Source organism: Urocitellus parryii, chromosome 6 (assembly GCF_045843805.1).
Source record: "Urocitellus parryii isolate mUroPar1 chromosome 6, mUroPar1.hap1, whole genome shotgun sequence".
Lineage (NCBI taxonomy): Eukaryota > Metazoa > Chordata > Mammalia > Rodentia > Sciuridae > Urocitellus > Urocitellus parryii.
The window spans coordinates 112025480-112051031 of NC_135536.1; the positions used below are offsets into that span (position 1 = coordinate 112025480).

At 37.2% G+C, this 25552-nt stretch overlaps 1 protein-coding gene across 5 annotated transcripts in view; it reads left to right on the forward strand.

Annotated features, from left to right (window-relative positions):
* The first annotated feature begins 1302 nt into the window (after positions 1 to 1302).
* Pias1 (protein inhibitor of activated STAT 1) overlaps positions 1303 to 25552 on the forward strand; it is a 131419-nt gene continuing 107169 nt past the window's right edge. For 3 of the 5 annotated variants that reach the window (XM_026408806.2, XM_026408810.2, XM_026408809.2), the window contains exon 1: positions 1303 to 1344. In XM_026408806.2, the coding sequence (XP_026264591.1) occupies positions 1321 to 1344 (24 nt within the window). In that variant the 5' untranslated portion in view covers positions 1303 to 1320. Of the gene's footprint in view, positions 1345 to 12873; positions 12934 to 22373; positions 22394 to 25552 lie in introns of those variants that run through there. The other 2 variants (XM_026408808.2, XM_026408807.2) reach the window with 2 other exon arrangements.

Consider the following 25552-nt stretch of genomic DNA (forward strand, 5'->3'; position numbering starts at 1 on the left):
CACTGAAGAGTGAAATGGAGAAGCTGCTGGAGGCAATTTTATAGTCAAGGAAGGTTTATTTTAGGAATTTCAGTATGTTTATATGCTGATGAGAGTGATCCAATTGGGAGGAAAAAAAAGAAAAAACTAATGATACTGAAGGGCAAAGTAATTGTAGGAGTAAAATCTTTAGGAATGTGGGAGTGAAAGGAATCCAGGTCACTGGTGGAAGGCCTGGTCTTCTTGATGCAGGGACATTCTATAGTAATACAAATGATACTATACAGATAAGAGTAGTTTTGACCGTGAGAAGATAAGGGAATTCATGTCTCTTATCTTTCATTTTTTCCCATGAGATATGAGGCAAAGTTGACCAATAGAAAATAGGGGTTGGATAGGAAGTATAGGACGCTTTTAGTAGAAAGGAAAAGGTATGAAATCTTTCATTGTCTTTGGAATAGCAGTATAGCAGAGGATTAAGCACACCTCCTCTTACACCTTTTTTCTTCCTCTTACTGGACTTTTTGCTCCTTTCTGCCATTCATCACCCTTTGCTATTGTATCTTTATTAGTTAACTTGTCTGTTCCCCCATTAGAGAATGATAGGAGGGCAGGGATCTTGTCTAATTTCCCACTGCAAAGGACCGATAGATAGTCGCTAAATAAATACTTGTTGAAAACAAAGAGTTAATGAATGGACATCTTCGGAATTTTGTCTTAGGCCACCCCTGTTAAGCAGTACTTGTTTGGGCAAGTCACTTTTCCTGAGTTTTCATTTCGGAATATTTACCATGGAAGAACAATCTCTTCTTTGCTTATCTCACCGCGTTATGAGGAGGATCTGAGCCAACAAGTCCAGAAATGCTTCAAGTGCTCCTTAAACTTAACGGATTGTTACTTTTGGCCCACGCATAACCTCGCAGGTAGCAGGTGCTGAAAATGCCTTGCTGGTTGGGGGAGGGGTCATTATTGTTTCTACGACAGTAGGCATCGAAGCTTGGCCAAAGGGTTCCGCCGATCCCCAGGGGCGGGGCTCAGGCCAGCGTCCCTCTAGCTCGGTCCCTTCCCTGGAGGCCCCTGCAGAGCGAGAATGGGGGCGGGGAGGCCGAGGGGAGAGTAACTGTCAAACCTCGCCGCTTGGCGCCATTATTTAAATGGTACGTGCTTGTCTCGCTGCGGTACGTGCCTGGGGCGGGGCTCCGAGCGCCCGGCGCGGGGCGGAGGCCGGGGGCGGGCCGGGGAGGCAGAGGGGCGGGTCGGGGCGGGGCCAGGCCGGCCAGAGGGGAGGGTCTATCGGCGGCCCCCGGCGAGGCTCACTGCGCTTGCGCTGACAGACGCAAGATGGCGGACAGTGCGGAACTAAAGGTAAAGCGCAGCTCGAATTCACTTCTAATATTCGGCCGCGGAGACGGCGCCGCTGGTGCTGGGGGGGATGGGTCCGACCCTGGGGGGCCGCTCGGGCCTGGCTCCACCAGGGTCTGGAGTTGTAGGGAGGAGAGGCTCGCCCGGCCCCAGCAGAGGGGGCCTGGCTGCGGCGGGCCGCGGGCCCCGGGTGCCTCGGGGGCGCTGACGGGTCGTCCCCGGCGTGTTATTGTTGTGGGCGCCTCTGGCGGGGGTGGCGGGGGAAGAGAGAGCGGGTCCGGAGGTAGGGGCTGCGACTGTCTCCGCGGCTGGGGCTCCTCACCTTGCAGCCCGCCTCCCCGCCCCCCATGGGGGGCTGGGGGCAGGGTGTTCTCGTAGGGGGGGATTGGGAAAGCTCCCCGCCGCCGCTTCCTCTTCCTCCTTTGCAGTCCCGGGCTCCTGTCAGGCGCTCTTCTTAGACCCCCGGGAACTTGGCTCCGGCCGCCCCGCCCCTCCGTGGATTCCCTGGCGCCCCCGCCCCGGACTTGCCTCTCCCGGCTGCCCGCCTGTCAGGAGGCGCAGGGTTGCCCCGCTAGTGGGAAGCGCTGTCCTGGGGCCACGGGGTGGGGAGGTGGGGTTGAAGCTTCGGTAAAGTTTAGCGAATCTCGGGCCGGCGTTGGGGTTCGGCTGAGGGGTGGCGGGGGAGTCTGCCTGGGTGGGACGTTACTCTTTCTCTTTGATTCCGGACCACCGGGGAGTGGGGAGAAACCCCCTCGATGAGTGTGTATTTGGAAGGAGTAGTGGGTGGTGGGATGCAGCTCCTCTCTCCCTTCTCTTGCTTTGACTGGCGTGGAGGGTGAGAGGAGTCTTTGGGGGTCTCTGCACACACCATGATGGCGATGCTATAGCTGATGGAGGTGAATGGTTCGTGTTTATATCCCCCCGTTGCCTTTTGTTTGTAGGGACATCTTGCTGGCCATGTTGATTTGAACGAAATTCTCCCCCCTCATCCTACTTCAACCCCCAATAAATAGAACGTTCCTCCTTTCCTCTCAACTGTACCAATTACTCACGCCTCGCGAAATTAGATGAAAGGGTGCCCCCTTTCCCCCGCTTTTTCTCCCACCCCAATCTTTACCTGATGATGGCTTCTTTACCGAAGCAGATATACCACTACACAAGCAGTTGGGGGAGGGGGTGGAACCCTTATGATTGGATTGTGACAAATGGGGCTCCGCTTGAATAATTTTGGTTTAGTAGCAAGCAGTTCTTAACTAACGCGTATTATTTCGAGGCTCTGAACGCGATATTCCCTTCTCTGTGGCTTCCTGTGTGTGAACCGAGCAGCTGGTTATATCACAGCCCAGAGAATTGACATCTCGGTCAGAGTGGAGATTGGGATATACGATTGTAAATCCTTGGGGATATTTGTAAATTCTTTTTATAGTTAATAAAAATCACTTTTTTTTTCTCCATTGTGATGAAACAACTTGTAAAACACCAAACACCTGGTTCGTTTCTGGAGAGTTTTTCTGTGGAAAAGCCTCATTGAAAGATCGTTTTCCCTAATAACTTGGGAGCATTAACATTGCGAGATTTGTATATTTGTATATTGGCTTTGAGTGCCATTCTTTTAAAATTTACTTCTAATTACACATTTAAGGCAGAGAAGAACTGGAATGGATGATTTCTTTTTCCTTTCAGTTTGACTTGAAAGGATAAAGCCTCAGGAATTTGACTATTTGGAGATAATTAACCCTTGAAATGAAAAAGTACACAACTTTAAGATATGCGTTTTCTATAGTTTCCCAAAATAGTCACTATGTTGCTGTGATCCTTGCCTTCTAATATTTATTTTGTTTGCAGTCCTTTTGAAATAGCTTATCAGTTCTATTATACATGGACCATAGAGTAAAACTGAATAGCTTGTGGGGGCTATATTGTGACTCCTGATGATGTCCGAAGAAACTAGTATGGAAGGCACATGCTGGGAGATTTACTTCTTTGTTCTTTCTCATTTTAAGAAAGTGCCTTTGAGGATAGATGAGATCCCTGGTGTGAGTCTTGTTAGGTAAAGTTTTCTCTTTACAAAAATGAGTCCATATCAGATGAACACTAAACACTTGGGGAAATGTTATTTATCTAAAATTGGTGTCCTTTTTTTGCTGTCTCCAAAATCATCTTGAGTTTTTCCAGAGGAGTTTTCAACTTTTATGTTCCTGTTTTATAATTTTTTAAAGTATAATAACTGTTTTGACATGTTTGTATGTCATTGTGTGTGACTGAGACCTTGAGGAGCTGTGATGAATTACTTAACTGGTGATAGCTGTGTTAAAAATTTTGCTAATGCTTCATTGTGGTTAAATTTACCGTTCTTTTTTTGGGAGTGGGGGAGGTAATCTCAGGAGCCAACTATAGTTATTTGAGAATGTGCACATATAATTTTTTGTGTAGTCAAGTTTGGAAGATACTCCTTTTGGAAATATATTTGCAGGGTTTTTTGTTTGTGATTTTTGGAGGTAAATAACATACACCCTAAAAAGGTAGAAAAAAATTCAAAGTAAAATTAGGAAAAACAGGGCGTGGGTTGTGGCTCAGTGGTAGAGCACTTGCCTAGCATGTGTGAGGCACTGGGTTCCATCCCCAGCACCATATAAACAAAGGTATTGTGTCCATCTATAACTAAAAAAAAAGAAAAAAAGAAAAACCTAGATTAGAAAAAATCTAAATGGAAATATAGTACTTTCAACTGAGAGGCTTTTGATAAATACAGTGACTTTTTTGTTATACTAGTTCACAGTCCTCATTTAATTTTGCTGTGGATTGTGTTCATAATTATTTTCCACATGGCCCTTTTAGTGAATCCTTTTAAATCTATAAGGAATCTGTTCAAAGATCTAGATGGGAAAAACAGATCTGTATCCCCTGTAGGAATAGTGCAAGCTGCAACACTTCAAGGTACTGCCAATAAAAATTATATTGTGAGTCATACATATCAAAATGAGTACTCTGTGCACATTTGTTTATGAAAAGTTTAATTTTTCATTAAGGATCTACCCATAAAAGACTTTTGTGAGAATATGGAGAGTGAATATTTTATTGTCTTTAACAACTTAAAAGTGGGAGGGTGTGATAGCCAGGTGATGTTGATAGTTAATAATCTGACAGCTTCTTGTAGCTCCTCTTAAAAGTACTTTTTTTTTAACGACTGTTTTCTGAATTAAAACTTAAACCAAGTTTTACTGCTATTTTAACACAGAGGAACTGTAGGAGGGAAGATGTTAATCATCATTTTAATGGAGTAAATAATGAAATTCAATGGGAAGAAAAACCATACTTTTAAAAGTATTTACTTTATAAGCATGTAATTAGATTCTGTTGTCATGTTTTGCCTCTTTGTTTTCAAGAAATAACCACTTAGTTTTGATCTTTGTGGTGTAATTTGTCTGCTTTTATTTCAAATAGAGGCAAGTAGATCAGACAATTTATTCGTAGATTTCATTTTAATCTCCATAACTTGCTTTTGACAAGTGCCACATTTAGATGGCTTTTGTTTTATGTCACTAATTTTGTGAACAGTATTTAAAAACAGTTTATAAAGCACTTTAGTTTTTAAGAATTTCATGTAATTGTTTGAAATACTGCTTTCTTTTCCTCTGTGGTTTTCTCCTGGGTGATTACATTGTCTTTCTCTTCAAAGAGTGTCTTGTAATCCCTGTTGATTGTAGTGGTGCTTAGTGTCGAGTCCATAGCTGATTAACCTTGGGTTTCTCCTGGTGAACTCCATCAATATGCTGCTCCAGCCTTCTTGCTGAGGCTTTTGAGTTCAGTGTAATTTGTACTCTTTCTTGCTGGTAACTAGGGATAAGAAAATAAATGGCTCATGGTTGTAATGGGAACTGGGAAGAAATATCTAAGTCTTAGAAAAACTGAATGTTTATGATGAGATGTAGCCTTTAAAAACAACAGCAACAAAAAAACCCTGGTTTATTACTTCATGAAATTGATTGTTGTGTTTTCTGAAGTTTTTGGCTCTGCCATTAAGCATCTTTTTTTTTTAAATGTTTGAATAATATCTTACTTAAATGGCACTTTTTAGTTCATAATGTGTCACATTATCTCTGATCTTTCCAACAGTTCTTTTAGATAGGAAAGGCAAGTAATAACTTCTTTTTATAGATAAAGTGGGTCTAAAAAGGGTAAGTGACTAATGCAAGGTCATACAGATAAAAGTGACAAAGATTTGAACCTACGTTTTGTAGTTTCAGAACTCTTTTGTAGGCCTCCTTAAAGGTGACAGACTGTCCTGGAGTCCTCTAGAATGCCTAGTTCATAAAGAATTCTAGTTATGGTATTGTTAATGTTTTCTCTTTTGCTCTTATGTCACAGTATTTTTGGCTATTCCTTAGGCTTTGGCAGCTTTCTTGCAAAAAGTTTGGAGTTTGTTAGTTGAAATCATATGTATTAATTTTTTTAATATTTATTTTTTAGTTTTCGGTGGACACAACATCTTTATTTTTATGTGGTGCTGAGGATCAAACCCAGCGCCCCGGGCATGCCAGGCGAGTGCGTTACCATTGAGCCACATCCCCAGCCCCATGTGTTAATTTTTTTTAATATTTCTTTTTTAGCTGTAAGAGGACACAATACTTTATTATTTTATGTAGTGTTGAGGATTGAACCCACAGCCTCATACGTGCTAGGCGAGCGTTCTACCGATGAGATACAACCCCAGCCCATATGTATTTTCAAAAAAATTTATTGCAGAATGTCGTAATACCTTTATTTATTTATTTTTATGTGGTGCTAAGGATTGAACCCAGTGCCTCTCACGAGCTAGGCTCATGGTTGTAGTGGGAACTGGGAAGAAATATCTACCTCTACCACTGAGGTACAAAACCCAGTCCAGCGTGTTAATTTTTGCAAATACTGTTTTGCCGGGGAAAATTTCAGAGAATACTGAAAAGTAAGCAGAAAAATAACACCTGTAATTTCAGCACTCAGAAATATTATGGTTAACATCTGGGTATCTATTCATTTACACTTTCTATGACTGTAAGTGTAAATATATATTCCTCACAGAAAGAGATCACAGTATTTTTTATTTGTAATCTGTTATTTTCATGGCTGCCTTTCCAGGTTAGTAAGTATGAGTCTGTATAATCATTTGAAAGGTTACATTATATTATACTCAATTAGTCTCTATCATGAGACAGATTATTTATATATTTTTGCTATTTTGGGAGGAATACTAGGGAATGAACTCGCGGGCATCTTACATATTAAGCACATGCTGTACCACTGAGCTACACCCCCAAACCTTTGTTTGCTATTTTGAACAATGTCTTGACAAATGGCCTTGTACAAAACTTTGCAAATGTTTTATATTTATATGCAGACTTTTTTGTGCTTTTGGAGAGCAATACAAATAGTTTTCTGATTCAAGTGTTGTAAGTGAAGTAAAGTAATAATTCTTCATTAATTGTTTTACCTTTATTCTTTTTTTCTTCTTATTTATTTATTTTTTTGTATTGGAGATTGAACCAGGGGTGCTTTACCACTGAGTTACATTCCCAGTGCTTTTTATTTTTTATTTTGAGGTAGGGTTTCACTATGTTGCTCAGGCTGGCCTGGAACTTTGAATCCTCCTTCCTTAGCCTCCCTAGTCGCTCAGACTACAGGTGTGTGCCATCATGCCTGATTTATTGTTTCTTTTCTATAGTATATCAGATAAGATTAAAAGTTGGCAGAGAGGTTTTACAAAATGTTAGCAAACATTTCTTCTGAATCAGAACATTTGATAAAATATGAAATAGATCATAAAATAATGTGTATAATTTTATTTCAAGTATGTTTTTGGAAATAATAACAATAATCAAATATGGCAAGTTTTGGTGCCTTGTTTAGATACTTATCAGTTTTTAACTGGCATTTAAAAACTACTGAACATTAGAGAAAGTGGCAATGAGAATTTGCTCTACTCATATTTTTTTAATCTCATAGCAGTGTTGCCATGGTATTAAATTGGTAGGTAACATTGTTTTGAGGAGATGTTATAGAAAGGTTATATAGGCAATGAAAATAGTATTGTGGAAGGATCGGTTGATGAAATTAAGGATGTGAAAATGACCATTCTCTAAATTTAAATTGTCAGAATTTGGTATTCAGTTAAATCTGCATTTATTTAACCAATTTTACCATTAGGATTAAAAAAAAAAAAACTTCAGTAGAGAAGTTTTAAAGTACTTAGTTGTATTTTACCATTAATTCAGAACAATATATAGTTTTTTTTACCCAATATACAATTTTTTGACTTCCAGATGGTGGGAAAGTGATACACAGCTAATAGAAACTATACTTCATATTTTGAATTTTGATCTTTTTCTGGGCTAACAGTATGTGATATGGGGAGAGGCAGCAAACCACAGCTCCTAGTATAAGTGGTAAGAGTGAATCCAATATCCTAGAGTATACTGTGTTGCCAAACTATGATGTTTGGTAGGTTAGGTATAATAAATGTAGTTTTGATTTAAGATATTTCCACCTCTAAGATTTAAGGAGATCCTATCTCAAAATAAAACTAAATAAAAAAGGGCTGTGGATGTGGTTCAGTGGTTAATTAAGTGCTTCTTGTTTCAATCCCTGATACCCCTCCCCCTAAAAAAAAAAATAGACATTTTCACCTTATGTTAGGTTTATCAGGAGGTAACTCCACTGTAAGTCAAGGAGTATCTGTTGTTTTAATTACCATTGTACCTTTTGCTATTCTTGTGGTGCATGCCTATGTTTCCAGCCCTATAATTCCAGCGGCTAGGGAGGCTGAGGCAGGAGGATCCAGAGTTAAAAGCCATCCTCAGCAGTTTATTGAGGTCCTAACCAACTTAATGAGACCCTGTCTAATAAAATATAGAAAGGGCTAGGGATGTGGCTCAGTGGGTAAGTGCCCTTGGGTTCAATTCCTAGTATGAAAAAATTGAGGAACTCCTGTTGGTTTTGATTCCCTCTGCTCTTTTTTTTTTTTTTTCCAGATTCCCTCTAGGTTTCAGTGGTGTCACAAAAGATAATGGCCTAGAAATTTGCCCTCTGAATTTTCTGGCAAGCCTTCTTTATTCTTTATCATGAATTTCTGAAATTCACCAAAATGAATAAACTATCTTTTTTCTTTTTCTGTACTTCCTTAGATGAAGCAAACAAAACAAACAACCCTTTTGAACATGAATTAGTAATTGAAACACCAGTAATCTCACAGTACTGTTTGCAAGTGTTCCTATTTTTGAAAACTTCATCACTTCCTTACCTTTCCTGCTATTCTCTGCTTTCAGTTTCTGCCCTTTGGTTGCTATGTTAGTTTCACCCTTCTTTTGTCTGTCATGCCTGTCTGTAAAAACTTTCAGTGGATTTCCATAAAAAAAAAAAAAAAAAAGACAGTCTTAGTTCTCAGCCTGGTATTCAAGATTTTCTACTGTCTGACCCCAGTCCACTTTGTGTATATCGTCTCCTCAGCTGTGTAGCAGAAGTCCTTAACTTAAAACTTTTTTTCTTTCTGTTGGCTATAGTGTTATGGTTTGACACCAATCTATTCTTTTCCATCCCTACCCTCTGGACATAGTAGGTGTCTAATATCAAATAAATAAATTATGTTTAAGATTTATTTGTCAGGAATGGGGCTAATGCTCGTATCTATGTGAAATATTCTTAAAGTCATATATTCACTCTTTTTTCAGACTGTTTCTTAGTTAATTTGAATAACATTAAATTCAGGATAGTTTATGAAGGACTTTTGAAGGATATTTTAGATTTACCTTTTACAATCATTTATGTTTTGTAAATAATAAATGAATATATTTCTCATTGTAATGATATAGCAGTAAATAGAGTAAAATTTGAAAGACTTTATCATCTTCATTCCCCTTAGAGGCAACCACATTGGTATGTATTTGTCTATTCCTTTTTAAGTGGATGGGGAAGCATAATAAACAGCTTTATTGGGGTATATTCTTGTTGCTATACAGTTCACATTTAAAAGTGTACACTTAAATGAGTTTTGATATGTTCACAAAGTTGTATAGCCATTATCATAATCAGTTTCAGACTTTTTTCTCATCTCAAAAAGTAAGGCAGGAGGATTGTGAGTTCAAAGCCAGCTTCAGCAACTTAGAGAGACCTTAAGCAACTCAGCAAGACCCCGTCTCTAAGTAAAATAAGAAAAAGGGCTGGAGATGTTCTCAGTGGTTAAGCGGTCCTGGATTCACTCCCCCTTCTCCCCCCCAAAAAAGTAAGCTTACATTTTTCTGCTGTTTCTTCTGTTTCCCCATCTTCCTTCACCCCCAACCCTAGGCATCTGCTAAGCTGTTGTTTTGTCTCAATAGATTTTTCTGCTTTTATATTTTTCTACAAATGAAATCATGTAATATGTGGCCTTTTGTGTTTGGCCTTCTATTTTTTTTCTCTGCATGGGCATTTAAATGTGTATATTTTTATAATATCTGTAATTTATTGTATAACATCAGAATAAAACTGGGATCATTGAAGGAACTCTTATTTGTACATGCCATATAAGTATCTTCTAAAAACATAAATGGGATCATACTATACAATTTATTCCTACAGTTTACTTTTTTTACTCAATAGTGAATGTTGAAGATCTTTCCATGACATGTCCAAAAAATGAGATGGTTTTATTTTATTTTTTTTCCTGGGTACTGGAGATTAAACTCAGGGGTACTTGGCCGCTGAGTCACATCCCCAGCCCTTTTTTGATTTTATTTAGAGACAGGGTCTCACTGAGTTGCTTAGGGCCTTGCTAAATTGCTGAGGTTGGCTTTGAACTTGCAATCCTCCTGCCTCCACCTTGAGTTGCTGGGATTACAGGTGTTTGTCACTGTGCCCAGCTGGTTTTATTCTTTTTAACACTGCAGAATATTTTATATGTATGGTTATACAGATTTATTTATTGAAATGTCAATATATATGATTGACAGTTCTTGATGGAATGGGGTTGTAGCTCATCGGTGGAGCACTTGCCTATCATGTGGGAGGCTCTGGTCTCAATGTCCAGCAGTATGCAAAAAAAAAAAAAAAAGTTTTTTAAGAACTCATTTAATGGTTTTTCTATACTGATTTTTTTTGTTTTGTTTTGTTTTTTTGGTTCCAGGGATTGAACCAGGGGCACTTAACCCTGAGTCACATCTGCGGCCCTTTTTATATTTTTTATTTAGAGACAAGGTCTAAATTAAAAAGCTATGTTGCTTAGGGCCTTGCTAAATTGCTGAAGGTGGCTTTGAACTCTTGATCCTCCTGCCTTAGCCTCCCCAGCAGCTAGGATTACAGGGGAGTACAACCGTGCTGGGCTGCTATACTGATTTAAAAAAAAAAAAACAATTTTTTTTTCTCCTCCAGTACTGGGGATTGATCCCAGGAGCCCTGTGCAAGCCCTCACTGAGCTACATCCCAGCCCTTGATTTTTATTTTTTATTTTTTCGATGCTGGGGATTAAACCCAAGGCATTATCTATACTAAGCATGTGCTTTACCACTGAGCTATAACCCCTCTCTACCAATTTAATGTAATCTGTACAGTATTAATGTTGGAGATTCACTTAAAAATATATATGAAAAACATAAGAGATAAGGATTGTTTGGCTTGAGGAGAAGTGGAATTGTTGGTTCTTTGTGGGATTCTGAAGTGCACCACCAAAGCAGTTTGGGTTTCTGAATGTGAGCAAGCCTGTTTTTAGTTTCATGGAGTAGAGCTTAAAACAGAATTTAACATGCTACCTTATGCTTTATAGTGAATTTTAAAGCCTTTTCTTAAAAATAAGACATGCAGGTCTAACCTTAAAGATGAGGAAAATTTCAGAGTATGTATGTATTCACTATTTTCCTTTTTAAAAAAAATTCAAAGAATCCCTTTGAAGAGTAATTTTTCATTTTCGAGATATTTATAATTTTTTTCTTCATTGACACAATAAGTGTAAATGTGGGGTAAACCTTTCCCTCATATTTTAAAATTATCATTCTGGTGTATAAGCTTTTATAAGATACCCAAAGAAAGGTGCCTAGCTCAGAACATGGCTTATAGTATGTATTTGATAATTGATTATTAAGAAGTTTCTGTCACAATTATGTCATTGAGTGCCTGTTATGTATGAGGTACTAAGCTGTTGGTGGTTTGAAGTATATTACCACATAGATATGGATATTTATTGAAACACTTGTAATGGAATATTTACTAAAAATTGTCTTTTAAAAGGTGATATAAGTAATGCATCAGTTGTTAGAGTGGTATCTCAAGGTTTGTTTCTCAAATCTCTAGTGGTTCACCAGACTCGGGGTCCTTGAGGTCAAAACTATTTTAATACTAATAGTAAGGCATTATTTGCTATATTGACATTTGCAAAATCAATGGTGGGCAAAACTTCTGGTTACTTAGCATGAAGTAAGGCAGGGGTACTGAATTGTACTAATGGTTGTGTTCTCTATTAGCAGATACTTGGAATTAAAAAATAAATGCCTTTTACATTTAATGTCCTTGATGAGGCAATGAAACATTGATTTTGTTGTATCTGAATTCTTGAGTAAGTTTTAAATTGTATTCTATATGATGACATCAGAAGTACCCTGTAAAGCATTTTTATTGAATACCAAATCTGATGGTTTGCTCAGGGAAAAGACTTGTGCAGTTGTTTGAATTGCAAGCTAAACTAGCTGCTTAATGGAATACATTTTTACTTGAAATAATTGCTGGCAAAGTATAGTTATATAGGCTTGGATTTGGCATACATTTTCCCCCAAAAAAATTTTAAAAAAGTCCTGTCATTACAAGGGATTGTAATGACAGGGGAGAACATCTGACAATATTTGTTGCTAATGATACAATTTAAGCTTTCAAGTAAAAATAGAATTTTGAAAAACTTGTATTTGACACTGTGAGCTTGACAGTTTCCAATATTTGACTTTTGATAAGATCATTGTGATAGTAATGAATGTGTTATGTTAAAGAAGTATAATGAGCCAGGCACAGTGACACATGCCTGTAATCCCAGTGACTGTGGAGGCTGAGGCAGGAGGATTGCAAGTCCAGCCTCAGGAATTTAGCAAGGTCCTAAGTAACTTAGTTAGATAGACTCTGGTTCAAAATAAAAATAAAAAGGGCTGGGGACATAGCTCAGTTGTAAAGTACCCCTGGGTTCAGTCGTTAGTATCAGTCAATTAATCAATAAAAATAGACTATTTTAATAAAAATACAACATTTTGCTCCTAACTATGGAACTTTGAGGCTGGGGTTTCTTCATATTAAACAACTTAATACAGCAGATTGTGGAAATGGATGTGAAAATCAGACTGTTTTTATTAAGCTAGACATGAGAGAGCTTTGCAAAAATATAAAACAGTCTTCTCCCTAATTTTTTGAAAATAGATTTAAAATTTTTTAAATTTGATTTCATTTGGAGGGGGATCCTGGGCATTAAATCCAGGACTGCTGTGCTCTACAACTGATCTGTATCCCCAGCCCTTTTTATTTTTTGTTTTGAGACAGGGTCTCAGTAAATTGAAAGGCTGGCTTTGGACTTGCAATCATCTTGCCTCATCTTCCCAAATTGCTGGATTACAGGTATGTGTCACTGCACCTGGCTGAAAATAGTCTTTTTTGTGTGTGTGGTGTTGGGGATCTAACCCAGAGCCTCAGGCATACTAGGCATAGCATTGTACCACTGAAAATCGTTTTTTTAGATATACATGACAGTAGAGTGTATTTTGACATATTATACACACATGGAGTATAACAGTAGGATTATATTCTTGTGGTTGTACATGATGTGGAGTTTTGTTAGTTGTGTGTTCATCTGTGAACATAGGAAAGTTATGTCCAGTTCATTCTACTGTCTTTCCTATTTCTATCACCTTCCTTTCCTTTCATTCCTTTTGTCTAATCCGATGAATAATCTATTCTCCCCTCTCCCACTTTATTGTGTGTTAGCATCTACATATCACAACATTTGGCCTTTGTTTTTTGGGACTGGCTTATTTCACTTAGCATGAAAATGTTAAGAAGTAATGGGCTATTTTTGGTGCTAGAGATTGAACTTTTATTTCTAATTTTGAGACGAGGTCTCCCTAAGTTGCCTCACTAAGTTTCTGAGGCTGGCCTTGAACTTGTGTGAGCCTCCTGCCTCAACCTCCCAAGTTGCTGGGCTTACAGGCTTGTGCTACCATGCCCAGCTCAGATTTATATTTAATTTTAATTATAAGCAATTTCTTACCTATTCCTATATTTTTACAATTTATAATGTTTTTATAACTTCTCATTCTTTACATGATTAAGTACAGACTTTAATTTAGCCCTCCAAACTAAGAAAATTTATTGTTTGAACACTATAGTTAGTGAGTTTGGATGCCAGTATATTGAGTAGGCATTGGATACATTTATATAATGATTTTATTTGTGGGATTTAACATGTATAATTTTTAGCAGGATTGCAATATCGGTATGGTTCAAAATAAATTAAGATAGATGTTATTTATTGATGAACAAGACACAGTCTCAATATATATATAAAGCATGTAGTTTGGTAGAAAACTACATATGGCATAAGAACTGTAATGAGTTAAACAGAGAAGCCACATGGGAGGGTCAATTTACTAATATTACAGGTGTCCTAAGGAATGTATTCCAAATGTGATGACATACAAATTGAAAATAGAATGAGTTGGAGTTACCTAGAGAAAGGTTAGGATGCCAGAAGGGAGAGAACAGCATGTATGTGAAAGTCCAAGAGGATGGAAAGCTGATTAAGGGATTGATGACTGTGGCTGAGACTGGATTATGAAGTATATCTTAGACCATGTTAGGAAGTACGATCTTTATACTGAGTACAATAGTTAGTCACTGAAAAGTTTTATCCATTTTGTCCCATTGTCCCATATGTGGAACACCTATAAAAATGTAAATATAGTGTGTAATATACAATTATAGGATAAGAAGAATATAATTATAACAATTATAATATTAATTAAATGTAATATAAGTTCTAGATTATGATTTCCAACCTATTTTAATTTTGTTAAAATATTTGCAGAATTAAAAACTTGGAACTTAATGGTAGCAGCATGAATGTGACTTGAAAAGGACATTGTTGGGGCAGAAAAATCCCTAAAGAGCATTTTACAGACATCTAGGGAAGAGATCATTGTAGTATGAATGAAAATGGTAATAGGAGCTGAGCACAGTGGCTTATGCCTATAATTCCAGCAACTCTGGAGGCTGAGGTAGGAGAATTGAAAGTTTAGCCTGGGTGACTAAGGGAGACCCTATCTCAAAATTTAAAAAATAAAATATAAAGGGCTGGGGATGTAGCTTAATGGTACAGCATCCCTGTGTTTAATCCCTGTCCCCATACAAAAGGAGATGGAAATTTGAAGTTATGAGGTGGATGAGGTCACACAGGAATACTGGGCTAAGTGAAAATGAGCTCATGAATTCTGAGAAAGCCAGGTGCAGAGATGCATGCCTATAATCCCAGCTAGTGGGGTAATTGTTGCAGGACAATCATAAATTCAAGGGCAGCCTAGAGAATTTAGCAAGATCCTGCCTCAAAAAAAAAAAAAAAAAGAAAAAGAAAAAAGGTGGGGTGCCTGGGAATGTAGTTTAGTGGTAGAGAGCTTGCCCAGCATGTGCCAACACCCTGGGTTTAATCGCCAGCATGAAGAAGGGGGTCATAGATGGAACCTGCAGTAATTAATTTTAAAAAGCTTTTAGCCAGGCATGGTGGTGCATGCCAGTAAACCCATTGGCTCAGGAGGCTGAGGCAGGAGGATGCAAGTTCACAGCCAGCTTCAGCAATTTAGCAAGGTCCTAAACAACTTAGTGATACCCTGTCTTAAAATAAAATGTAAAAATGAAAAGGGCTGGGGATACAGCTCAGTAGTGCCCTTTGGTTTAATCCCCAGTTCCAAAAAATAAAAACAATAAATAAAACCTTTTAGCTGAGTGTGGTGAACTTGGGCATTTAGGAGACTGAGGCAGGAAGATTACAAATTAGAGGCCAGCCTGGACAATTTAGCAAATTGTCTCAAAAACTGTCTCAAAAACTTAAAAGGCTGGGCATGTAGCTTAATGGTAAGAGTGCTTACCCAGCATGTCCAAGGTACTGGGTTTAGTTCCTAGTACTGCAAAGCAACATCAGATTTTTTAAAAACTTTACATCTGGGCTGGGGTTGTAGCTCAGATGGTAGAGCACTTGCCTAACATGCATGAAACACTGGGTTCGATCCTCAGCACCACACAAAAATAAAGATATTGTGTCTACCTACAACTAAAAAAAAAAAAAAGAAAAAAGAAAAGAAAGAAAGAAAAGAAAAACTTTACATCTGTGTGCTGCAAAAGTGTTTTCAAGAGTTCCTTTCCTTACTATTGGATAAAATGAATTCCTTACTTACCATATTTTCACTATCTGTTTGGTTCAGGTAATAAGAATTCAGTACTATAGAATATTTTTAAAATACCTGTAAGATTGCTAATGGAGAATTTTAAGAAATTTGAGAAAAGGAATCAAGATAAATCATCATCTATATAACATTTTAACCGAGTGCAGTAACATGGACATGCTAACTTGGTATTTAGTAATGGTAGTTCAAATATTTTATATATGTTTTGTCACCCATTTTCTCTAAGATGACTAATTTATCATCTAAACGGGTACTTGAGAGTGGAAGGAGATACTTTCAAAATTTAGCTAGAACAACAGGCATGGTATGGAACTCCTGGAAAAAATGATTCCCTCTTAGTTTTTTGAGAATTCTTCTATGAAGTACTAAGAAATAAGATGATAATAAAGAATAGTTTCGTGACAGTGTTACAAACTAATGTCTAAGTAAATTTGTACAGAATTAGGTTAACAAAACCTTTCTGCTGGATTTCCTGGAATCTTTAATGTGTTAATATAATTTGAGAAGGGAAGGCATGGTAAAGAATTATAGAATATTAAATTTTCTGAACTTGTCTTGTCCCAGAACTGTATTTTTCTGAATACCTGTTATCACTATGAACCTGAAAAATGCTGATCTAAAGTATCTTATCAGTTACTTTTAAGTTTTTTTTTTTTTTTTTAATGGTACCAAGGATTGAACTCAGGGGTACTTAATCACTGAGCCACATCCTGAGCCCTTTTTATATTTTAGTTAGAGATGGGGTCTTGCTAAATTGCTTAGGGCCTTGCTAAGTCCTGCCTCAGCCTTCTGAGCCGCTGGGATTACATGGTATGTGCCACTGTGCCTGGTTTATCAGTTACTTTAAATTGTAGTTCTTAAATTTAAAGCCCAGTCAGATTGTATTTTAATTTTGTTTTTTTGTGATGTTAGGGATTGAACCCAGGGCTTTACACATGGTACACAGATGCTCTACGATTGAGCTCCAGCCCCAGCCTATTAAATTTATTTTGGAATTTCTGTTTGATACCATCTAGGAAACTAACTGTATTACAATAAGTAAGTATATTTTGAAGGGGTTGGGGTTATGATTCAGTGGTAGAGTGCTTGCCTAGCACATGGTGAGGCACTGGGTTCAATCCTAGGTACTACAAAAATAATAAATAAAGATATTATATCCATCTGCAACCAAAATAATATCTTAAAAAATTATAACCTTGGGCTGAAGCATCTAATAGCTCAGTGGTAGAGTGGGAGGTCACCCCCCCACACATAAATAAAAGGGGAAAAAAGCCAAAAAGTAATTTCAGTTACATTTTCCTCAATATAAATTTATTGATACTAGAGCTTTAACCCAGGAGTGCTTCATCACTGAGCTATATTTCACCTGCCCCTTTTTTAAGATAGGGTCTTGATAAATTGCCTTATTAAGTTGCCAAGGATAGCCTTGATCTTGCAATTCTCCTGTCTTAGTCTCCCGAGTCGCTGTGATTATAGGTTTGCATCACTGTACCTCACTATTCAGAATTTTATTTTATTTAACTAAATTTTTTTTTTTTTAGTTGTAGATGGACACAACACCTTTGTTTTGTGTCGATTGATTGATCGATCAATCATGTTGAGGATTGAACCCAGTGCCTCACGTGCCAGGCAAGTGCACTACCACTGAGCTATAATAAGTAGTGCACTGTTTTCCTTGGCCCTACCTTACGTGTTTTTATCTACATTAATGGAATTTCTGTAAAAGAATGTGAACACTTTTCTTTTCTTTTTCTTTTTTTTTTTGGTACTAGGGATTAAACCCAGGGGAACTTTGCCACTGAGCTATATCTTCAGCCCCCTTTTACATTTTTTTATTCTAATTTGTTATATGACAGCAGAATGTACTACAATTCATATTACACACATAGAGCACAATTTTTCATGTTTATGATTGTATACAAAGTCATTCGTGACTTCATACATGTACTTAGGGTAATGATGTTCATCTTTTCCACCATCTTTAGCCCTTTTGATTCTTTTTTTTTTTGAGACAGGGCTTCAAAATAAAGCCTAAGGCTGGCCTTAAATTTGAGTCCCTGATTTTAAGGTGGTGTCACCACACCCAGCTAAGTCTAACATTTTCTTAAAATTTATTTTACTACTGTAGTAATTTTGCATAATTTTGATCAGTGGTGCACACCTGTAATCCCAGACACTGGGGAGGCTGAGGCAGGAGAATCACAAGTTCAAAGCCAGACTCAGCAACTCAGTGAGGCCCTAAGCAACTTGGCAAAAATTTGTTTCAAAATAATAAAGGGCTGGGAATGTGGCTCTGTGGTAAAGTGCCCCTGGATTAACTCCCTGGTCTCCCCCTCCACCAAAATATTGATCATAATGATCTGTTCTGAAGATAATGATTTAAGTTTTACAGTAGGTTAGCAATTTTACTTTATGTAGACAAAGGATGCTTGTTGTTGTGAAATTGTTGCTCTTATCTGTAACTAGTAATCAAATGGATGTGTTTCCTTCCATGTAGAAAAGAGTGTTATCAATCATGAGTAGGTTTCTGATGGGATTTTAAAATACACTCAGGCAAGCTGTCATTGCAAAACAAACTTTTCCTGTAAGCCATTTTTTTTCTTTTACACATTTCTGTGTAGTTTATGAGGAATTATCCCCAGAACTTTGAGAACATTTCTTTTTTTTAAATCAGTTTTTCTCTGAAATTTATAAATTGGGACTGAAATACTATTTTAATAATTTTTCTTGAGCTTTCTGGACAATGTTCATTGAATAATTAAACTTAGGAAATAGTCATCTGAATATCAAGTAGTTGAATAATTTTACTTGTAACCTTAAACTTTATTGTTACTTAGAGGGTAATCTCCTGTGATGTGCCACTAGAGGGTAATCTCTTGTGATGTGCCACAGGGCTCTCTAGTCTTGACCCTGTTATATCAAGTTTTAAAGATAACCTGGGTGAATATTTAAGAGGCAACAGTTATATTTTGTAGAGGACACAAAACTGAGGATGTGTTAGATGACAGAATCAAGAGGAATTAGTTCATCATCCCCTGGGCACTTAACTTATAAGGTGTCATGAACTATTTTTAGCATCAGGGACTTGGATATATTGTCCTTGAAAAATGCCAAGTCTACCAGAAGACACAGACTAGAAAATCAGTAATTTATACATTGTATGATAAGTTGCACAATAGACAGGTATAGTTTTTTTTTCCAAGAGTTTTGAGAGTTTAGAATTATAAGCTGAAGAAAATGCAGTTTAACAGCATTAAATAAAAGTTTTTGCCTTTAAATTGTGGGCTGGGAATGTAGCTTAGTGGGTTTGGAGCTTGTAGCTCATTGGGTATAGTACTTATCAAACACGTGGGAGATTTTGGGTTCTATTCCTCAGCACCACAAAAACAAAACAATACAACAGGAAAATTGTGTTAGAGGATGGGGTTCTTTGACTTTGTAATAGTTCGTGTGAAAGATGTTGAATGAAGATTTTTGTTAGCTTCTGTCTTAATATAAGCAACAAGATGATGGGGATGCACTCTACCAATCCCCACTAAAACAAAAGTATAACACATACCATACTTTACCCCCCTCTTTAAAAATTTTTTTTTAAGTTGTTGATGGACCTTTATTTTATTCATTTATTTATATGTGGTGCTGAGAATTGAACCCAGTGCCTCATACATGTGAGGTAAACGCTCTACCATGGAGCCACAAACCCAGCCCACTTTCCCCTTTTTCAAATAAAACCAGTCTAAGGGCTGGGGATGTGGCTCAAATGGTAGTTCGATTGCCTAGCATGCGCGGGGCACTGGGTTCGATCCTCAGCACCACATAAAAATAAAATAAAGATGTTGTGTCCACCGAAAACTAAATATATATATAAAGAGAACAATCTAAAATGTAAATGTTTTATTAGGTTAAATTGGTAGAAACATCAAAATAGGGATCATAATGATAGGAATAGAAATACTACTGTATTCAAGACTTGTCAGACCATATCTAGAATATTTCATTCATTCCCCAGTACTATGGACTGTAGAACACCCAGAACAATGGTCAAGGGGTATATTTGGGAAAAATCCGTAACACATTTTAAGAATAATGGGCAGTAGGTGGAAGTTTAAAGGAAATTTGATTCATACAGCTTTTAACTAATTTTTTTTAAAGGTCATGAACTATTAGAAGTGATGGTCTCTCCACAGGTTGAGAGACCATCAATTAGTCACAAAGTATGGAAAACCAGTGTATTAAATGTAGGATTAGGCAGGGAGATCTTAGTTCTGTTTTATGTTCTGATCCTGTGTTTATATTGTTCCCAAATCATTTTTAAATTATCTAATAGTATTCTTGCAGCATTGTGTGGACTTTGGATCTGACTTTGAGTTTAACTCCATTTTCTTGCTAGCTCTGTAAATTACACCTGCTACTCTGAAATAGTTCTTCTAATACATCCCTTTAAGGCTTTTCCTTGATTTCTGTTCTGGAACCTAAATTAAAGGCTGTAATTTAAAAGCTTTGTTTACTTATAGAAAGCATTCTTTTTCTCACTTTTTGTTTTGTAAATACATCTTTCTTCATTAGGCATCTCAACTTTCAGATAGGGTATACTGTTTCTTTCATTGCTTCCTGTGTGAAACTTGAATTAAATGGGGTGGTATTTCCGTTGCAAATGCTGTGTTATGTTTGTTTTTGGTTTGAGGAGGGTTAGAAAAGAATATTTGATATTTTAGAGTTTGATAGACTTAAAATTTCTTAAAAGTCCTTTCTTCCTTTCCTTCCCCTTTCATCAAGGATTGAACCCAGGGGCACTTAACCACTGAGCCATATCTCCAGCCCTTTTTATTTTTTTATTTTGAGACAGGCTTTCACTAAGTTGCTTAGGGTTGTAAGTTGCTGATGCTGGCTTTGAACTTGCAATCCTCCTGCCTCATCCTCCTGGGTGGCTGGAATTATAGGCGTGTACCACCAGGTCCACCTCTTATCTTTTCTTCCTTTTTTTGGTTGTGCTGGAGGCTGAACCCAGAGGTGTTCTATCACTGAACCATACCTCAGCCCTTTTATTTTGAAACGTAGTCTCACTAAGTTGCTCAGGCTGACCTCAAATTGCAGTCTTGCTGCCTCAGCCTCAGCCCCTGGAGTCTGAAATTATAGGCATGGGCCAGAGGCCCAGCCTGGTTAATATTTTTTAGATTTTATTTTGAAAGTAAATGATGATGGTCCTCATGATCAAGTATAGTACTAATTTTTCAAAGACCCACCATAAGCCACAATATTGACCATAACCTTCAGTTTTTACTTGCAGAATTTCCTGGCCTTGTCTTCTTTATTTCCATTATCACAGTTCCTTTTTTACCATATATGTACTTAAATAATTCCTGTTTGTTGCTGTAACCTTTAGAGAGGAGGTTTTTTTTTTTTTTTAATTGTCGCTAGATCTTTTTATTTATTTATTTATATGTGGTGCTGAGAATCTAACCCAGTGCCTCACACATGCCAGGCAAGTGCACTACCGATGAGCCCAAGCCCCATAGAGAATAGATTTTTTTAATGTGTGTGGTATTGGAGATGGAATCCAGGGCTATGCACATGCTAGGCAAATACTGTACCACTGAGCCATATCCCTACCCCTTTTTAAATTTTGAGATAGGATCTCACAGAGTTTCCTGAGCTGGCCTTGAACTTGAACTTGGAACCCTCCCACCTTGGTCTCCCAAGTGGCTGGGATTATAAGCATATTTCACTGTACCTAGCTTGTTAGAAGTTATTTGTCTCTTCTTTTTTTTTTAATTTATTTTTTAGTTGTAGTTGGACACAATACCTTTATTTCACTTATTTTTATGTGGTGCTGAGGCTCCAACTCAGGGCCTCACACGTGCTAGTCGAGTGCTCTACCACTGAGCCACAACCCCAGACCTATTTGTCTCTTCCTGCCTCACTCATCCTATTAGTGTTACTTCCATAAATTCTTTTTTTTTTTTTTTGTACTAGGGATTTAACCTAGGGGTGCTTTATCACTGTGCTATATCCCCAGCCCTTTTTACTTTTGAGATAGGGTCTCACTAAGTTGTTTACAGTCTTATTAAGTTGCTGAGGCTGGCCTTGAATTTGTGATCCCCCTGCCTCAGCACCCGAGTTACTAGGATTACAGGTGTGTGCTATCAGGCCTGATTTTAAACGGCATTTTATTGTATATCTGTGCAGAGCATTTTTTCCCCTGAAAGAGGAACCATATTTTTTTTGGCTCTGCACTTCTGCATAAGGAGTTGGTCAATGTGTTTTAAATCCTACAATTTTAAATTATATTTAAAAATTTATATATATATATATGTTTGTTGTTGTTGTTTTTTGTTTTTTTTGTACCTGGAATTGAGCCCAGGGCCTCTTAACCACTGAGACACATTCCTTGCTTTTTTTTTTTTTTTTATTTTGAGACAGGGTCTTGCCAAGTTGCTGAGGCTGGCTTTGAATTTGTGATCCTTCTGCCTCAGTCTCCTGAACTGTTGGGATTACAGGTGTGTGCCACCATGTTTGGCTTAAGCTAAATTTTTTATTGTGAAAAATATTATATTCAGATTTTAAAAACATTCTGACTTAAGATTTGTTATTTTTAGGATTCAAGTTATCAAGAAGGAGCTTTTGAAGTACGTAAAATAGTTACAGTAAATGTAGTACATAAATGAGGATCACATTTAAATTGCCTGTCAAAAATTGAAGCTCATACACCATTTCAACAGTGTTAAGTTTGTAGTTTGCTTAAAGGAGAATGGAATCTCCATTTATGTATAATTATAATATTTTGTGGGAGCTCAGTGCAATCAATATGATAGAATAGAGATCAGGAGAGGAGAAAGACTATCTGCTGGGATGGATAGGTACAACATGTAATTTTCCAGTTAGCTTAAGAAATAAATAAATAAAAGATGAGACATTGGGTGGAAGAAAGATTATGGAGAAGTATGTCACCAACCTGATTTACTGCTTTGAGTAGAAACTGTCTAACTAGGTTTTCTGGTTGAACTAGGCATTGTCGACAGATTGCTAACCTACCATCTACTTATTAACTATTTCTAATGGGAAGGATTAGAAATAATCCAAAATTCAGTCCCGTTGAATGAATCTGACCAGAAAATAATGAATGAAATATTTTTGTTGTACTGTGCATGCTTTAATGTTTGCTATTATAGACCTTTTGATTATTCCTTTGGTTTGTGGATAGAAAGCAAAAGTATAAGTGAAATATTATGACATTATTAAATGCCTAGTTTGGCTATCTTTAGAATTCATTCTGGCCTATAATTAGTTATAAAGTGTTACCAGATACAGACTCATAGGGTCTGCCTTATGACTAATCCTATAAACCATTGCAGTGGGATGTGTGAATGAGAATGATTATGTTGTTCACTAGTAGTATCTAATTCTTATTCACAATTTAGATATGACCTTTAATAATATACGGTCATAGCTAATGAGACAATAAAACTGGCACTTTCTATTTAATTGCAAAAAGCACCCTTCTTATTGCTGTTACTTAAATATTGTCTGTCTTTTTCAGAATATGGACCCTGCCTTTGTGTAGTTGAGATAGTGTTCACCTACACGTGTCTATTTTTATAATAAGTTTTATATGTCCTAAAAAGACAATTGAAGGAATGCCTTCTTTTTAAAAATACCTTCTCTGATGGATCTTTAATAAATGCAGTGATGAGAATCTAACCCAGTGTCTCACATATTAGGCAAGTGATTTACCACTGAGCTACAGCCCCAGCCTAAGAAATGCCTTCTTATTGAATGGTGGGGGCATACATGTCTACTCTCCCATTCCTCCCTACTCTTCCCTGAGAATACTTAGAGAATTCGTTTTGGAAGGCCAGTATTCAGATAGGCATATAAGAAAGAGAACAACAACAACAAACAAACAAACAAACAAACAAAAAACTGAAAGAAGATTACTGGCATAAAATTTCCCAGAGCTGAACTGAAGGACATGTATCTTTAATTTTATTTATTTATTTATTTTATTTTTGTTATTTTTGGTACCAGGAATTAAACCCAGGGATGCTTAGCCATTGAGCCACATCCCCAGCTCTTTTTTACATTTTATTTAGAAACAGAGTCTCCTTGAGTTGCTTAGGGCCTGGTTAAGTTGCTGAAGCTGGCTTTGATCTCATAATCCTCCTGCCTCAGCCTCCCAAGCTGCTGGGATCACAGGCATGCACTACCATGCCCAGCTTATCTTAAAGGGTCAGCAATTATCAGTTCATGCAAACAAACAAAACAAAAACAAAACCAACCCAAAGGTACAATATTGTTAAATTTCAGAACACATAAAGAGGAATAAGGCTTCCAGAGGCGGATACACAGTTGACTATGAAGATTAAAGATTTTGAATGGTGCCAGTCTTCTTAATACCAACACTGGGAACCAGAAGACAATGAGGAAAGACATTCAGAATGTTTACAAAACATGATTTCCTCTCTAGAATTCTGCACTGAGCCACTCAGTTAAGTACAGGTAAATGAAGATTTTTAAAGACATAATGTAGTGAATAAAACAAAACCTTCCCATGCTCCCCTTCTCTGAAAGCTACTGGAAAAATACCCCACTAAAAGAGAAAACCAAGAAAGAAGTAGAAATGAGATTAGGAAACAGAAGATCCAGTATAAAAGAGAATTCCCATGATAAGTTAATGGAAAATTCCGTGATCATAATTGTACATCAGGCTTAGATATTTAACCAGTCTAGAGTGGAACATGATGGAGAGCTTTAGGAAGATTTTTTTTTTTTTTTGGTGGTGGTTGTTTTGGTACTAAAGATTAAACCCAGGGTTGCTTAGCTATTGAGTCACATTCCCCAGCCCTTTTTATTTTTATTTGTTTTAATTTTGAGACAGGATCTCTCCAAGATGCTTAGGGCCTTGCTTAGTTTTTGAGGCTGATCTTGAATGAACTTGTGATCCTCCTGCCATAGCCTTCTGAGCCTCTGGGATTACAGGTGTGTGGCACCAGGCCCACAGGAAGTAAGTCTTTAAGAAAGAAATTAAAACAGAATTACCTGATATATTTGAATATATGAAGAGGAAAGTTAGACTTTGTAGCAGTTTGCAGATGAATAGGCAGTCAATACTTAAGATAACTAAGCAGGTGGGGAAATGGTGCAGTTATTAACTCTAATAATGGTTTAGCTGTTATATTATTATAATGGCTGAAAATAATATTGACAGTTGATTCTACCACAAATTATGATGATGAGGTGGGAAGAGAGATGTGACAGAGCTAAACATTTTGTTACCATGGGAAGTCAATAAATACCTAAAATGAAAAATTAAGAATAGATCATAATGAAAAATTCTAGAAGGAATAGCTAAAAAGTCAAAATGGTTGCCGCAGGGATTTGAAAATTGCTGGTGGGGCACTTAGCTGCTGTTTTTTCTTGTTAAAATGATTTGGATTTTAAAAATATGTGCTCAGGGCTGGGGATGTGGCTCAAGCGGTAGCACGCTCGCCTGGCATGCGGGCTGCCTGGGTTCGATCCTCAGCACCACATACAAACAAAGATGTTGTGTCCGCCGAAAACTTAAAAAAAAAAAAATTTTAAATTCTCTCTCTTTCTCTCTCTCTCTCTCTCTCTCTTTCTCTCTCTCTCTAAAAAAATAAAAATAAAATTATGTGCATATCTCTTTAAAAATTTTAAGAAGACGCTACTCATGGAATGCTCTTCTGAACAGAATATATACACTTCTCTGGCATTTTTAATCTTCTACAATTCTAAGAACTATATCATTTGAGGAAGAAAGCTATGAA